Source organism: Brienomyrus brachyistius, chromosome 12 (assembly GCF_023856365.1).
Source record: "Brienomyrus brachyistius isolate T26 chromosome 12, BBRACH_0.4, whole genome shotgun sequence".
NCBI classification, from domain to species: Eukaryota; Metazoa; Chordata; class Actinopteri; order Osteoglossiformes; family Mormyridae; genus Brienomyrus; species Brienomyrus brachyistius.
In genome coordinates this window covers 23851258-23868383 of record NC_064544.1, presented here as the reverse complement: position 1 = coordinate 23868383, position 17126 = coordinate 23851258, and the positions used below count along the sequence as shown (strand labels likewise).

Here is a 17126-nt window from a genome sequence, read left to right as displayed (position 1 = left end):
AGGGTTCAAAGGCGGTCAGACAAACACACAAGGTCCAAAGGCGTTCAGACAAACACACACACAAGGTCCAAAGGCGGTCAGACAAACACACACACAAGGTCCAAAGGCGGTCAGGCAAACACACACACAAGGTCCAAAGGCGGTCAGACAAACACACACACAAGGTCCAAAGGCGGTCAGACAAACACACACACAAGGTCCAAAGGCGGTCAGGCAAACACACACACAAGGTCTAAAGGCGTTCAGACAAACACACACACAAGGTCCAAAGGCGGTCAGACAAACACACCAGGTCCAAAGGCGGTCAGGCAAACACACAAGGTCCAAAGGCGGTCAGACAAACACACAAGGTCCAAAGGCGGTCAGACAAACACACACACAAGGTCCAAAGGCGGTCAGACAAACACACACACAAGGTCCAAAGGCGGTCAGGCAAACACACCAGGTCCAAAGGCGGTCAGGCAAACACACCAGGTCCAAAGGCTGTCAGACAAACACACCAGGTCCAAAGGCGGTCAGACAAACACACAAGGTCCAAAGGCGGTTAGACAAACACACCAGGTCCAAAGGCGGTCAGACAAACACACACACAAGGTCCAAAGGCGGTCAGACAAACACACACACAAGGTCCAAAGGCGGTCAGACAAACACACACACAAGGTCCAAAGGCGGTCAGACAAACACACACACAAGGTCCAAAGGCGGTCAGGCAAACACACCAGGTCCAAAGGCGGTCAGACAAACACACACACAAGGTCCAAAGGCGGTCAGACAAACACACACACAAGGTCCAAAGGCGGTCAGACAAACACACACACAAGGTCCAAAGGCGGTCAGACAAACACACACACAAGGTCCAAAGGCGGTCAGACAAACACACACACAAGGTCCAAAGGCGGTCAGGCAAACACACCAGGTCCAAAGGCGGTCAGACAAACACACCAGGTCCAAAGGCGGTCAGACAAACACACAAGGTCCAAAGGCGGTCAGACAAACACACCAGGTCCAAAGGCGGTCAGACAAACACACACACAAGGTCCAAAGGCGGTCAGACAAACACACATACAAGGTCCAAAGGCGGTCAGACAAACACACAAGGTCCAAAGGCGGTCAGGCAAACTCACCAGGTCCAAAGGCGGTCAGACAAACACACAAGGTCCAAAGGCGGTCAGACAAACACACAAGGTCCAAAGGCGGTCAGGCAAACACATACACAAGGTCCAAAGGCGGTCAGACAAACACACCAGGTCCAAAGGCGGTCAGACAAACACACCAGGTCCAAAGGCGGTCAGACAAACACACAAGGTCCAAAGGCGGTCAAGCAAACACACAAGGTCCAAAGGCGGTCATACAAACACACCAGGTCCAAAGGCGGTCAGACAAACACACAAGGTCCAAAGGCGGTCAGACAAACACACCAGGTCCAAAGGCGGTCAGACAAACACACAAGGTCCAAAGGCGTTCAGACAAACACACACACAAGGTCCAAAGGCGTTCAGACAAACACACACACAAGGTCCAAAGGCGGTCAGACAAACACACACACAAGGTCCAAAGGCGGTCAGGCAAACACACCAGGTCCAAAGGCGGTCAGACAAACACACCAGGTCCAAAGGCGGTCAGACAAACACACAAGGTCCAAAGGCGGTCAGACAAACACACCAGGTCCAAAGGCGGTCAGACAAACACACACACAAGGTCCAAAGGCGGTCAGACAAACACACATACAAGGTCCAAAGGCGGTCAGACAAACACACAAGGTCCAAAGGCGGTCAGGCAAACTCACCAGGTCCAAAGGCGGTCAGACAAACACACAAGGTCCAAAGGCGGTCAGACAAACACACAAGGTCCAAAGGCGGTCAGGCAAACACATACACAAGGTCCAAAGGCGGTCAGACAAACACACCAGGTCCAAAGGCGGTCAGACAAACACACCAGGTCCAAAGGCGGTCAGACAAACACACAAGGTCCAAAGGCGGTCAAGCAAACACACAAGGTCCAAAGGCGGTCATACAAACACACCAGGTCCAAAGGCGGTCAGACAAACACACAAGGTCCAAAGGCGGTCAGACAAACACACCAGGTCCAAAGGCGGTCAGACAAACACACAAGGTCCAAAGGCGGTCAGGCAAACACACCAGGTCCAAAGGCAGTCAGGCAAACACACCAGGTCCAAAGGCGGTCAGGCAAACACACAAGGTTCAAAGGCGGTCAGGCAAACACACCAGGTCCAACGGCGGTCAGACAAACACACCAGGTCCAAAGGCGGTCAGGCAAACACACAAGGTCCAAAGGCGGTCAGGCAAACACACCAGGTCCAAAGGCGGTCAGACAAACACACCAGGTCCAAAGGCGGTCAGACAAACACACCAGGTCCAAAGGCGGTCAGGCAAACACACAAGGTACAAAGGCGGTCATGCTAACACACGCAGTCCAAAGGCAATCATGCTAAGACACAAGGTCTAAATGTGGTCATGCTAACACATGCAGTCAAAGGTGGTCAAGCAAACACACACGGTACTGATGCAGACAGTAAACTCCATCCGACTCTAAAAGCATGAATATTGTCAGCAAACAGCTCCTTTTAAAAGCCAGCATGGTTTTCTTCTCTCCTCACACTGCTCGCTGTCTGCTGCCTCCATTGGAAAAGCAGGACATGATACAATTGGACGCAGAGCTTGTACAGAGCAGAGTGATTTGGAGGTCATAGGAGGTCATAGGAGACCTCAGCGCCATAAGAGCTGTACCTCCCTCTCATTCTGTTCTGCTCCCCGCTTGCCTCCGATTTCTAGCCTCATATTGCACCATATAGTGAAATGATCATATGTGGTAAAGATGACTGAGACCGTCTGGGATAGCTGCATGTGTGACGAATGATGCACCAAGGCTGACTCTTAGCCGGTTTCCCCTACCCCTCACCCTATGGGGGGCTGGACCTGAAATGTGGTTAATTCAAATGGATTTATGAGGAAATTTCAAATAACAAAGGTACCAAAAAGATCAGGTTTTTCTATCACTAAGCCCAGTTAGTCTCCCTCTCAAGGGAGAACTTTCTGTCACTTAATTCAACAATAACTGGACAATTTAACTAACTTTCGAAAAGATATTTGCCTGAAACCATCCTTGACATGGGGCGAAAATATGGTCAAATTTGCAGTGGACACCAGCCAGCCAATGGCACCTCCCGGCAGGGCTCCACCAATGACAATGAGCACAGAAACATCAGCCCTCAAAAACACCATCCAAACCAGTGGCATGGACAAGCAAGTCGGCAGCAATTTCTGACTTCTGATATGAAAAACAAACATTTCAGCTCCAAGGGCAGCCCGCTGCCCTCGCTACTCGCTGACCTTCAAAGCGCCTGTTGCTTTTATTTCCCCTTCGTTCACTGCGCAGGGCCCTTTTGAAGCCACGTTATCTCGGGAAAGCATGAACTCCTTATCTTTCAAAACAACGGAACAAATAATGTATTAGGCCTTGCGGTGTTGACATTGTTCCAAAAAACATTTTGAGAAATACAAATAGACCCCTTTCTGAGGTACTTCAGTTTAATTAGTCCTGCGGTTTGGAAAATGTGTTCCTCCAGTCTCCTGCAATTTTTTTGTATTAAGTGTTGTATTTTGTATTTGTGATTAAGTTACATGTAAATACATATTGACCTACAGATATCACATTCGATGTTCACTGCATCAACTCAGGTTTGGCCAAAATCAATACTTTATTATTGTGCAATTTCAAAGCACCTTAATATCATAACAAATTGAATTGCACAGCAAAACTATGGAAATGAAACCTCTTATGATTACCTGTTATTACATTACTTTATAGTTATGGGACGAATGTGAACACGGATGACTAAATAACTGTGAAACAAGGCAGATTCTTTTCAGTTCTGGTCATGTCACAAATTGCGACGGTCGCAGTTATTGTGCCTCTCCCATCATCGACAGAAGTGCAGCAGCCTGCCTTGGAGTCCAGGTGGAAGGTAACATCACCACACCAGTTTTCAATTGCCTGTCCTCACCGTTCTCTACATGACTTATTGATGTTTCAGTTAGCAAATAAGGTAATTTCAAAAACAATATAATAAAAAGCATCCCGTCCAAAAATCTTTTTCAGCGGTGAATTAACAGTAGAACTACCAGCATTTTTTGACCTCCTTTCCTGCCAGCAGCACGCACTTTTGTGTATCATGCTTTTCATTTTTGTTAATGAGCCATCATATTAAAATACTGCTCACCCATCAAGGAAACAACAGGACAGTCAGTAATACGCACAGCAGCAGAGTTACTGTCACCCCAGAAAAGCCATAAAACCCATAATACAGTCGTGTTTATATCGTATGTTCTTGTGTTCATTGATTTAACTATTAGTTTGCTAGATTATCCATCCATCCATTATCTTCCGCTTATCTGAGGTCGGGTCGAGAGGGCAGCAGTCTCAGGAGGGAAACCCATAATTCCCTCTCCCCGGCCACTTCATCCAGCTCCCCGTGGGAATCCAGAGGCGTTCCCAGGACAGCCGAGAGACATAGTCCTTCCAGCGTGTCCTGGGTCTTCCCTGGGGTCTCCTCCCAGTGGGACAAGCCCGGAACACCTCACCCGGGAGACATCCAGGAGGCATCCTAATCAGATGCCCGACCCACCTCATCTGGCTCCTCTCAATGCGGAGGAGTAGCGGCTCTACTCTGAGTCCCTCCCGAATGACTAAGCTCCTTACCCTATCTCTAAGGGAGAGCCCAGCCACCCTGCCGAGGAAACTCATTTTGGCCGCTTCTACTCGTGATCTCGTTCTTTTGGTCACTACCCACAGCTCGTGACCATAGGTGAGGGTAGGAACGTAGATCGACTGGTAAATCGAGTCTTGACCAAGACATCACGGCTGAAGCCGCACCAATCCACCTGTCGATCTCCCGTTCCATCCTTCCCTCACTCGTGAATAAGACCCCGAGGTACTTAACCTCCTCCACTTGAGGAAGGACCCCCTCCCCGACCCAGAGAGAGCATTCCACCCTTTTCTGGCTGAGGAACATGGTCTCGAATTTGGAGGTGCTGATTCTCATCCCAGCCACTTCACACTCTGAGAATATAGAACTGGTCCACTGCTCCACGGCCAGGGCGAAAACCACACTGCTCTTCCTGAATCCGAGGTTCGAAAATCCAGCGGACCCTCCTCTCCCGGACCCCCAAATAGACCTTATCAGGGAGGCTGAGAAGTCTGATCCCCCTATAGTTGGAGTACACCCTCCAGTCCCCCTTCTTAAAGAGGGGGACCACTACCCTGATCTGCCAGTCCGGGGGCACCGCCCCAGATGTTCACACGATGCTGCAGATGCGTGTCAACCAGGACAGCCCCACAGCATCCAGAGCCTTAAGGAACTCCGGGCAGATCTCATCCACCCCCGGGGCCCGGCCACTGAGGAGCTTAACAAACTTAATGACCTCCACCCTATCGGTGGGATTGAGGAGGTATTCAAAGTATTCCCTCCACCAACCCAAAACGTCCCGAGTTGAGATCAGCAGTGCTCCATTCCCACCATAAACAGTGTTGATGCTGCACCTCTTTTCCAACCGAGAGTCACCGGATGGTGGACCAGAATCTCCTCGAAGCCGTCTGGAAGTCGTTTTCCTTGGCCTGGCCAAACTCCTCCCACACCTGAGTTCACGCCACTCCAGGTCTCACTGTCATTGGCCATATGAGCATTGAAATCCCCCAGCAGAACAGGAGAGTCCCCAAGAGAAGTGCTCTCCAACACCCCTTCCAAGGACTCCAAAAAGGGTGGGTATTCTGAACTGCCGCTTGGTGCATAAGCACAAATAACAGTCAGGACCCGTCCCCCCACCTGAAGGAGAAGGTAGGCTACCCTCTCATCCACTGCGGTAAACCCCAATGCACAGGTGCCCAGTCAAGGGGCAATAAGTATGCCAACTCCTGCTCGGCACTTCTCCCTGCGAGCAACTCCAGAATGGAAGAGGGTCCAACCCCCCTCAAAGAGACTGGTTCCAGAACCCAAGCCATGCGTCGAGGTGAGCCCGACTATATCTAGTAAGAACTACACACAACATCGCACACCAGCTCAGGCTCCTTCCCCACCAGAGAGGTCACATTCCATGTCCCTAGAGCTAGCTTCTGCAGCCGAGGATCGGACCACCAAGGTTTCAGGACAGAGCAGCCACTCTATTAGGAAGATTACAACTTTTTGGTTGATGGTGATAGATTCGCTACTGATACAGTGATCCCCACGCTATATCGCGGTTCAGCTATCGTGCCCCACTATATCGCACATTTTTCCGTAACACACTAGAGTTCTCTGCGTATTGCGTACCTTGCTTATTGTTCGTTTTAAGCCCTGTGATGGCTCCCAAGCGTCCTGCATCTTCTAAGACTTATGGTACTAGTGAGCCTAGTGACTAGTGACAGAGGAAGGCCTTGACCATTCAGGAGAAGGTAAAACTCCTGGGTATACTTCGGGAAGGAAAGCGGTACATGGATGTCGCTCGCCATTATTAAAATGTTCATTTTCTACATATTCCATTACGTATACGGAGAGAGAGAGAGAGAGAGAGAGAGAGAGAGAGAGAGATGTGTGTGTATATATATATATATATATATATATATATATATATATATATATATATATATATACACACACACTATTATTATTATGTTACTCGTATCCTGAGCCTAACATCCACGTATCATATGTGTTGTTTTAATAAGTTTACATTTTAATAAGTCTGTCTGTGTGTTTAAAGTGTGTGGGAGGCCTAAACTATAACATTTTTTTATTATATAGTCTTTCTATATCGCGACTTTTCACCTATCGCTGATGGGTTAACACTAATGGCAAATTAGTGCAAACAAAAGGGCTGCATACGTGAAGTATGTTTTGCTTGGAGGTTAAAGGAGTTTGACATTCATTGGAGTTCCAAATGGCAGTTGTGGTGTTCATGGGCTTTATCAGGCCATTTCGCACAGATCCGCACCGGGCAGGAGTCCCCGTAAATGGCTTTGCGAGGCTCGACTCTATGGAGGCCACGGATCTGTAATCCAGCCTCAGGTTAGCAGCTAGTGACATGCTTGATTTTATCCACACTCAAACCTAAACCAGAATAAACGATTTATAGATTTTTTTTCTGCCCCCACATCTTTCTGGTGCAATCGATTGAAATGTTGCAAATCCAGGCGGCAAAGGGCCCCCCCATCCACAGGCCAGTTGGCACCTTCTGGAAGGAATTAATTTCCTCAGCGTCTGAAGAGACTCTATTGACAGCAAGCAGAGTGGAACCGCAGCGAGTCCCTTGCAGTCATGTGAGATATAAGGTCACGCCTCAGCCCACAGAAACACGAAGGCCGGCGCCTCAAAGGAACGATCTGCTAAAAACGGACTATCTGTCTTAGGGAAAATGGCGGCATTTGGTTATCTACTGGGATGTTGGTGCACTGTGTGTGCTTATCTTACCTTCCTGTGTGTGTGTGTGTGTGTGTGTGTGTGTGTGAGATCTATGCTACATCCCATAACATGCGACAATCATTCACTTTCTACCATTAACCTTTTCAGTCCCAGAGCAACTTACTTGCTAAGTTAACAACACAAAAATGCCCTGTAACTCTTAAAACCTATGCTGAGGCATCGCATGATTACTGAAACAAAATGGAGAATGTGGGTGAGTAGCTGCATTTACATGCCTTTGCAGAATCACGGTCAGTATGATGCCAGCGAGCTGCAAGCTCATTTCTCTGTACAGGAGCTTACTTCCTGCCTCAGGACGAATCATGGGGGGTGGAAAACGGCCTTACTGAGCTCCTGGAGCCTCTTCAGCTGGACCAGCCCCAGGGGGGACTCACTGTCACCCTCCCCAGAGCTGTAGTACAGGTTGGATTCCTCCAGGGTGAACCAGCCAACCCTCCAGAAGTTAAGGTCATGACCCTCTTTGAAGTAGAGGCGCCCAATCAGCTCATAGTCTTTGTCCCGCAAGTGGGCCACGGGCAGAGGGATGAAGCACTGAGGGGTACAGAAGAAAGAGGAAGGAGTGAAGTAAGAAAGAGTATGGCTTAAGAACAGGGATAGAATATGATGGGCAAGATGGAGCTAGCGGAGGGTCAACTAAAAGGCAGATGTATATGCAGCTACTGCAGTGTGTATGACGACAATGCAGGGATGGACCATCATTAATCCCAGTAGCTCCAGTAGTCCAACAGGACCGGGCACCCCACTGAACATCAGGTTGTCAGCCAGATCACTAAAATAAAAAAATAAATAACAGCTCCCAGCAGGGGAGGACAGGCAGCAGAGGCAGGGAGGAGGTGCACGTGTGGCCTACCTTGGCCAGAGCCTGCACCCACTGCCTGCGCATCTCTGACGTCTCAGTGCCAAATGTGAAGATGCGCTCTGTCATCAGATACGCTTCGAAGGTGAAGGCAGCCTTGGAGCTGGGGACCAGATCCAGAAATAACAGCAACCGTGTTACAGCACACACATTTATAAGGTGTTACAGCACACGCACACATCTACAGGGTGTTACAGCACACACATTTATAAGGCGTTACAGCACACGCACACATCTACAGGGTGTTACAGCACACACATTTATAAGGTGTTACAGCACACGCACACATCTACAGGGTGTTACAGCACACACATTTATAAGGTGTTACAGCACACGCACACATCTACAGGTTGTTACAGCACACACATTTATAAGGTGTTACAGCACACGCACACATCTACAGGGTGTTACAGCACACACATTTATAAGGTGTTACAGCACACGCACACATCTACCGGGTGTTACAGCACACACATCTATGGGGTGTTACAACACACACATACACATCTATGGAGTGTTACAGCACACACATTTATAAGGTGTTACAGCACACACACACACATCCATGGGGTGTTACAGCACACACATTTATGGGGTGTTACAACACACACACACACACATCTACGGGGTGTTACAGCACCCACATCTATGGGGTGTTACAGCACACACATTACTTACTGTCTACATTTTCTATAGTGCACAAATCATGCTTCCCACAAGATTCTAAAATATCAGCATGAAAACAAAATAAGAAGTACTGTTAGCCTTATATTTAAAAATAATAGCAAGCTAATAAATTAACGAAAAAAAAGCAAATGTCAAAAGTCAATTCCTGTGCATGCCTACAAAGTGGAGTCATGGTTTAGCTCGTAATCTTCTGCGAGGCAGTGACACTGTAGCATGTGAAAATAAGGATTAATGTAAGTAAGAAATTCTGTCTTTCATTTTCTAGAAAATTCAGCCATCCGATATTGCCGGACACTAGAGCTTTTACTGTATATTTTGACAAACCCGGTGAAAACACACAAGAGCTGCTTTTATTTTCATCCCTTCCTAAAGGACATAGGGCAGCTTTGGTGAAGGATCACTGGAAGCTTTAAAAGGAGTCACGGCAGACAAATCGGCAAGGGCCATTCATGCAAGAGCATGTTTGCATGATGCCCCGCTGCACAGAGGCCCCTGAGGACCCTCGTTAGGCCAAGCCCGTAGGGAGCGAGGCAGACACAGGGATAGAAATCCTTCGCATCAGAGTCTGCAGGGACCTAAATCCAAAATATGCCTCTCTATCAGGGACTTGTAGGGGCTGTTCACTGTGTAACTGTGAGGGCCATTCCAAAACCCCCAATTCACTTTCCATCAAGCAGCTCATGGATGATTTTTTACAGATGTTTAGGATCTTCAGAAGCCATCTATTTCTCAGCTTCTTCTTTTTTCTCCAGTCACACCTCTGGTGATTATGGCCAAATAGTTCAGTCTCTGCTTCATCAGTCCATGGCACTTGTTTACAAAAGGCCTTCTTGCTTTTGTAGATGCTGTTTCACAGAATTGTGTGATGAGGTCACAGGTTAGACTTCCTCCTGATGACTCTTCCATGCAGATCATGGTTGTTGACACTGTGGTGCACCATGGAACAGGGCACCACCATTCCTGCATCTGCCAAACCTTCATGCCGGTCCTGCAATAGCATGTAGTTCTTCCTTTCTCTTTCTGGCCAGCATATACAGGTTTCTTGGTCTTCCAGGTCATGCATTGACTTCCCTAGTTCTCCTTAACTACCATTTCTTGAGCACATCATGGACAGCAGAAACTGGGAGCTGGAAGCGTATCTTAGTCTTAACTTGCATTGTAGGCATCAATTATCTTCATTTTCAAGTCCTCACTCAGCTGCTTAGAGAAGCCAATGGTTGTCGAGTAACAGCCCAATGTTTGAAGTGGCAGGGAACTTATTAAGCTTTGCAACTGTCAACAGGTGACAACATGGCAACTAAAACCTAATGAGGCGATTACGGCCGGGAACTAAGCAAAAAAAATCATCATCAAGGGACAAGTGGAAAACTGCCCAAACTTTTGCTCATGCCACAACTAGTATTTAATTTTTTTTAATTTTTATCTTGATGTTCATGGAATAAAAAGTAACTGTGCATTATTATGTGCAAGTATGATGTTTTTTAGCCCAATGTTTCCTACAGTAGTTGTTTGCTACTTTTCACTTATATAATTGACTAAATATGTAATTTGATGCACAAATTTTTACATACAGCTGTATTAAACCTAATTTTGTGTGTACTGTATATGGTGAAGCTAGTAGCAGCTGCCTATGGCACTTACCGTCTTTTATTTGGCACTAATTAACATTTACTAATTAGCATTTACTCACCTGCCCCTGGGGGGGGTGTCCACCCTGCACACTGCCAGGGTCACGATCTCCGCCAGGTCCATGCGACCCATCGCCGTGGCCGTCTGCTCGCTCTCGTAGTAACTCAGGAAGCCACCCTCCAGCGTGCACCACCTCTGCACCATCTCTGAGGTACAGACACCCCACAGAGTCAGTAACTCTCCACCACCACAGTAGGCACCACCTCTGCACCATCTCTGAGGTACAGACATCCCACAGAGTCAGTAACTCTCCACCACCACAGTAGGCACCACTTCTGCTCCATCTCTGAGGTACAGACACCCCACAGAGTCAGTAACTCTCCACCAGCACAGTAGGCACCGCCTCTGCACCATCTCTGAGGTACAAACACCCCATAGAGTCAGTAACTCTCCACCCCCACAGTAGGCACCGCCTCTGCACCATCTGTGAGGTACAGACACCCCACAGAGTCAGTAACTCTCCACCAGCACAGTAGGCACCGCCTCTGCACCATCTCTGAGGTACAGACTCCCCACAGAGTCAGTAACTCTCCACCACCACAGTAGGCACCACTTCTGCTCCATCTCTGAGGTACAGACACCCCACAGAGTCAGTAACTCTCCACCACCACAGTAGGCACCGCTTCTGCTCCATCTCTGAGGCACAGACACCCCACAGAGTCAGTAACTCTCCACCAGTACAGTAGGCACCGCCTCTGCTCCATGTCTGAGGTACAGACACCCCACAGAGTCAGTAACTCTCCACCCCCACAGTAGGCACCGCCTCTGTACCATCTCTGAGGTACAGACTCCCCACAGAGTCAGTAATCCTGCACCCCCCCACCACTGCCACAGTAGGCACGACCTCTGCACCATCTCTGAGGTACAGACTCCCCACAGAGTCAGTAATTCTGCACCCCCCCACCACTGCCACAGTAGGCACGACCTATGCACCATCTCTGAGGTACAGACTCCCCACAGAGTCAGTAATTCTGCACCCCCTCACCACCACCACAGTAGGCACGACCTCTGCATCATCTCTGAGGTACAGACTCCCCACAGAGTCAGTAATTCTGCACCCCCCCCACCACTGCCACAATAGGCACGACCTCTGCACCATCTCTGAGGTACAGACTCCCCACAGAGTCAGTAATTCTGCACCCCCCCACCACCGCCACAGTAGGCACTACCTCTGCACCATCTCTGAGGTACAAACTCCCCACAGAGTCAGTAACTCTCCACCACCACAGTAGGCACCACCTCTGCACCATCTCTGAGGTACAGACTCCCCACAGAGTCAGTAATTCTGCACCCTCCCACCACTGCCACAGTAGACACTACCTCTGCACCATCTCTGAGGTACAGACTCCCCACAGAGTCAGTAGTGACCTAATGGGTTAGAGAAGGGTGCTTGTTGCTTGTAATCAAAATATTGTTGATTGAAATCCCCAAGTACCATTGAGGTACTGCCCCCATGCTCTGTTCCCCGGGCAATAAATAATATAGCTGCCCCTGCTCCATCACATATGAGTTAAATGCATAGGACACATTATGTTGTGGTGTGTCAGCAATGACAATTAATCACCTTCACCTTTAACGTTTTAACTTTCCAACCCCCCCCCCCCCCCCCCCCCATGTGTACGACCTCTGAGGCACAGACACCCCACACATTGAGTAGTTCTTTCATACACACAAACAATGTGTTCCCATCACGGAGTCCTCTTCAGGGGGGGGTTCACTCTGTCTACATGCTCACTGGACCCTGCTTTAAAAGCAGAGCACTGTGCTTACAGTCTCTTACTTAGGTCACATATCTCTGTTTCTGACTGCAGCGCTAAATAAAACAACCAATTAGTCACTTTAGTAACTTTCTCTGCTTTTTCATCACTTTGCACCATAAATCACTCAATGGATACATTGCTACTGTTGGCTACCATGCTAATATTACTGTTTTATTGGTTGAATATTTAGAAGTGAATTGCTACTTTTACCCACTACATTTGTATAGCGCGCATACAGACTGATCCTCTTTAGTTTTCACATATCCCATCTTTGGAGAAAAACATGCAGATACTCATATACAGGTGAGAGTGAGACTCGGGGATAGAGAGCTGTGCCAGCCATTGGTCTGGTTCCCCCTTGAGCATTTCTTGGGGTGAAGGGTCTTGCTAAAAGGCCCAACCATAAAGCGACCACCCTGTTAACCATGGGCTTTGATCCCACACACTGTCCCTTCAGATTAAATTAGCATGGGCAGATAAAACAAAAAACCTGACTGGACAGGCGGAGCATGCCCAGATTTTAGAGGACTGAGCACGCTCGGGGTTTGCTCGGACTGAGCACGCTCGGGGTTTGCTCGGACTGAGCACGCTCGGGGTTTGCTCGGACTGAGCACGATCGGGGTTTGCTCGGACTGAGCACGATCGGGGTTTGCTCGGACTGAGCACGCTCGGGGTTTGCTCGGACTGAGCACGCTCGGGGTTTGCTCGGACTGAGCACGCTCGGGATTTGCTCGGACTGAGCACGCTCGGGATTTGCTCGGACTGAGCACGCTCAGAGCTTAAAGGCCAGTTTCAGTCTGCAGTATCCAGCCAAAAATCAACATCAGAGTAAAACATGCTAGACATCTTTGAAACACATATATTTTTAAGAAAATAGATCATGAAATTACTGTTTTTATACAATAGTAGTGAATATATATACACATCTAGTAATCAAGACATCCATAGACATGTATTTAACGTCTGTTTCAAAGGCCCACTGCCATCTGTTTTTTGAAGAGCCTATGAAAAAAAACAACTTTCTGCCATTATTCCATAATTCTAACATTAAGTCGATTCATCACAAGGAGGTGTTGATTGGGGTCGCACAGCTGCAAAGCAGGGCAGTGTTTCTGCAGGGCGTCGTTTCAATAACCAGACTTCTTGTGGGCCCTGGGCAGGTAAGGATTCGTTTGCAGCACTCGCAGGTGTGATTAGGGCCAGGCCGCCGTGAGGGGGGCCCTGCTCATGGTCAAAACAACATATCTGAAGTTAATATCTCAGGAACATCCAGGGAGGCTCTCCGTGAGGAAATAAGCTCCCATTCAGCCAAGGGAAACTAATTATCTCCAGACAATGTCCTGCTAGACAGACCATCATGCCTTCCCCCCTGATGAATTCAAGTAATGATTAAGTGGAGTATGAAGTGAAGCTGGTCGTCAGGCGGTTGCCAGGCACGGCCCGTTTGCCGGTAAAAAAGCCCGAGTCCCAGCCGTTCGGCAGCTGTTCAAAGGAAACAGCATCTCCCCCAGAAACCTCCAGTACTGCTCTCCAGAAAAATGATCAAATCATTTTTGAGGCTCATTGGGACTTTTTAATTGGACGCTTACTGAACATTTATCTCTGTCTGTGGGCCACCTTTCAAGGGCTATAGGATGGAGCCACAGGCACATAAAAGCGACGGTTTTCCCAAAACAAAATCGCAGGCTAATTGGGATTACATGGCTCAGTCAGCAATGTGGCCTTCTGGGAAACAGAGTTCTTGATATGCATCGTTTATGACATCACCGTGCTTTTTCGCGCTGTCTGGGCGAACTCTGCCCTTCTGTGCTGTTAATGCCAAGCTAGAATGAATTCTGAGCTGACTTCCTACATGTCCTGCTAACAATAATGTGCCGTGTTGACCATTCCGAGATCTAAATGCCAATATTATTGCTCAGGCTGAGGAATATGAATTATTAATCCCCCTGTATCCACAGGCCATCAAACCATTAAAGAAAGAGCTTTCAAACAAGAAATCTTAAAAATACCTTTCTACTCCTTCCCTCCTGATTTAAACACAAAGTTTAACCCATCTTCTGAATTTTTAATGCCCCTAATGCCCCATTAATGCCCCATCTAAACTGAAGACTTTCATAATGGATTAAATAACAGCGTTTATCAGATCTGGGGATCCTGTGGTTTTATGCAGCCTTGTAAAGACGGGAATCGCTTATGTTTCAGGAAAGTAGGGGTACATCTGTGTGGACAGAAACCTCAATTCACACTTAAGCCTCGTAAGCCTGTCCAACACAGCGGATTCTCCACTTTTTCCATTCATTTTGATCCAAAATGAATGCAGCTAGCACTTTTATAATAAAGTGCACAGAAGCAGAGTCCCCATTTCAGTACATAAAGTCCTGTCCTTTAACCACTGCTCCACCTGCTGTTCATCTGTCACTCAGACATTGTGCTCAAAATGGGGATCATTGACCTGATAAGAAGCCAGCAAACTGGCATGTGAGCGGCTTGGGAAACACGGAAAGTGCCACCCCGGGGCCCTGCTATTCCTGCCCATGAAGATGAAGCACTCCGCATTCAGCACAAGCTGATCATCCGGGGATGGTTTCTGCTGGGATATTCCTCCTATGCCGCCAGCAAACACGCCTTATTAGTACTTCTACTTCTACTCTACATTTCCAAAGAAAGCAACTGTTTATTCACAACATGTCCTTTGTGTGCTTTCACTGCTTCCATCACTGTGTGTGTGTGTGTGTGTGTATGTGCCCTTCCCCTTTAACAGTCACCACATACCCGCGTTTACTCCCTCTCCCCGTTAGATGTGTGTGTGTCCTTCCCCGTAACACTCTGCAATTACCCGCATTTACTCCTTCTGCCCGTTAGATGTGTGTGTGTGTGTGTGTGTGTGTACGCGCACGCCCTTCCCCAGTAACACTCTGTGAGTATCCGCATTTACGCCCTCTGCCCTATGTGACGGTTCCTACCGGAACAGCTCTGCTCCAAGCTGTTTGCCTCCAGCAGGTGCCAAAAGACTCACAGTAACGCACAGTAACACCTACACCTGCCAGACCCCCCTGAACGCATATGATAGCAAGGGAGGGTAAGCACGGCTGGGGGCCACGGGATCCCCGCTTATGCGTACGTGTGTAGGCGGGGGGGAGACCACCTGGGGGCCCCTAGCTGAGAAACAAGAAAGAAAAAGCAACAGCTGCAGGGTTTATTCCTGCCGACAGGTACCCCTCCATAGAGAGAGCCCCCCCAAAGCAGACACACACTGCGCGTATCTCTCCGGTTCCCTGGGGCACCATCCGAGTATCGCTCCTTTCTCTTAATTACCATGGAGACATGGTGCTCCTCCAGATGTTCTGTGGAAAGCACCCTCAGCGCCTGCGAGCATTCGGGGGGGAGGGAGAACAGACGCATCCCCCAGTGCCACCGCCACCGCCCGCAGGTACCAGGGCTTTCATGGCTTCCTGCCCAGTGTAACCCCTCCCCCTAACAGCTAAAAGTGAGAAGGTTCCGCAATGTCTGCTTTGAAGGCCACCAGACTGCTCCATTCCCCAGATGATCCATCCCCACTGAGGGCATGGAACACGTCCTGCGCACGTAAGAACAGGGAGTCGAGGAAGGTCTGACCTCATGGTAACGCTTAGACCTGAAACGCAGACAAAGCTGCTTGCAGCAAAGGTTCAGCACCCCCACACAGGACAGCCCTCCAGCCTGTCAACTCACCTTCTCTGGTTCTCCTATCCAACACGGGTCGGCCCACGCTGAGAGCGGTGTACAGGAAGCCACTTTTGAAGAAGGATGCATTTCGAGGGAACTTCTTTCCATACACAGGGTCCAGCTTAGGTAAATCTATTAAGAAGAAATCTCGATTTAGTGCAATTACCTCAGCCCAGTGGTCTGAGAGAGAAACAACACAGACAACAGCTGCCTGAAAACACCACCTTCCCACACCAGCCCGCAGCCAGCAAACAGACTCAGCCCCTTACAGATGCATGACTGCTTCCTGAGCTTTTCTTCCCTTATTCATAGTAGCCACCCCAGTGTTAAAACTCCTGAGCCACAGTAACAAGTGATGAGGAGTGGCAGGACTGTAACCAGAGGAAGTGCAGTGGTATTCTGGGAAAAGCGTCCTGCCACCTACCGCGATCTTCCCCAGATGCTACACGGGCTGATAGGAGGCACCACGGGGAGAAGCACTGATAAGACATTCATGCTAATGCAAACTGCTACCCTTAGCTTATTTATTATACATACGCCTCCCCACCGCAGGGTGTGTTTTTTTGGTGTTGTTTTTGTTTCTCCTACTAGAATAGCATACTACCTGAAAGCCCCAAGCCCACTGAGTTTTGCTTTGAGTGCTGTGGTGGAATCAGTCTGTGCTAAAGACACAAGCCCAATCCACATGAAGTTTGTTTGATGAGCTTCAAGAGATAGACAGGCATCAATGGAGAAAGCAGGTCCACAGACCTGCATCACCCATTCGGGTAATCCCAACACCCAAAAGGTCTGTCAGAAAAAGCACACAGTCTGTCCCTATATATATATATATATATATATATATATATATATATATATATATATATATATATATATATATATATATATATATATACACACACACACACATATATATACACATACACACACACACACACACACACACACACACTGT

At 48.4% G+C, this 17126-nt stretch overlaps 1 protein-coding gene and 1 long non-coding RNA gene across 8 annotated transcripts in view; one reads left to right on the top strand and one right to left on the bottom strand.

Moving 5' to 3' along the window:
• Positions 1 to 17126, bottom strand: part of arap2 (ArfGAP with RhoGAP domain, ankyrin repeat and PH domain 2) — a 101907-nt gene that overhangs the window by 27966 nt on the left and 56815 nt on the right. Inside the window, exons 15-18 of the mRNA XM_048969936.1 lie at positions 16178 to 16303; positions 10708 to 10852; positions 8325 to 8433; positions 7801 to 8005 (exon numbers count right to left, since the gene is read on the bottom strand). Coding sequence (XP_048825893.1) covers positions 7801 to 8005; positions 8325 to 8433; positions 10708 to 10852; positions 16178 to 16303 — 585 coding nt within the window. The remainder of the gene's footprint in view (positions 1 to 7800; positions 8006 to 8324; positions 8434 to 10707; positions 10853 to 16177; positions 16304 to 17126) is intronic.
• Positions 142 to 2368, top strand: LOC125704415 (uncharacterized). Of its 7 annotated transcripts, XR_007381115.1 has the most exons (7): positions 142 to 230; positions 628 to 722; positions 1219 to 1276; positions 1393 to 1450; positions 1881 to 1938; positions 2055 to 2112; positions 2316 to 2368. It is a non-coding gene; the product is annotated as an uncharacterized LOC125704415 (long non-coding RNA). The 7 variants fall into 7 exon arrangements; XR_007381118.1 differs by lacking the exon at positions 1219 to 1276; XR_007381116.1 differs by lacking the exons at positions 1219 to 1276; positions 1393 to 1450; positions 1881 to 1938 and adding exons at positions 384 to 445; positions 1517 to 1607 and having other exon boundaries at positions 149 to 230; positions 562 to 693.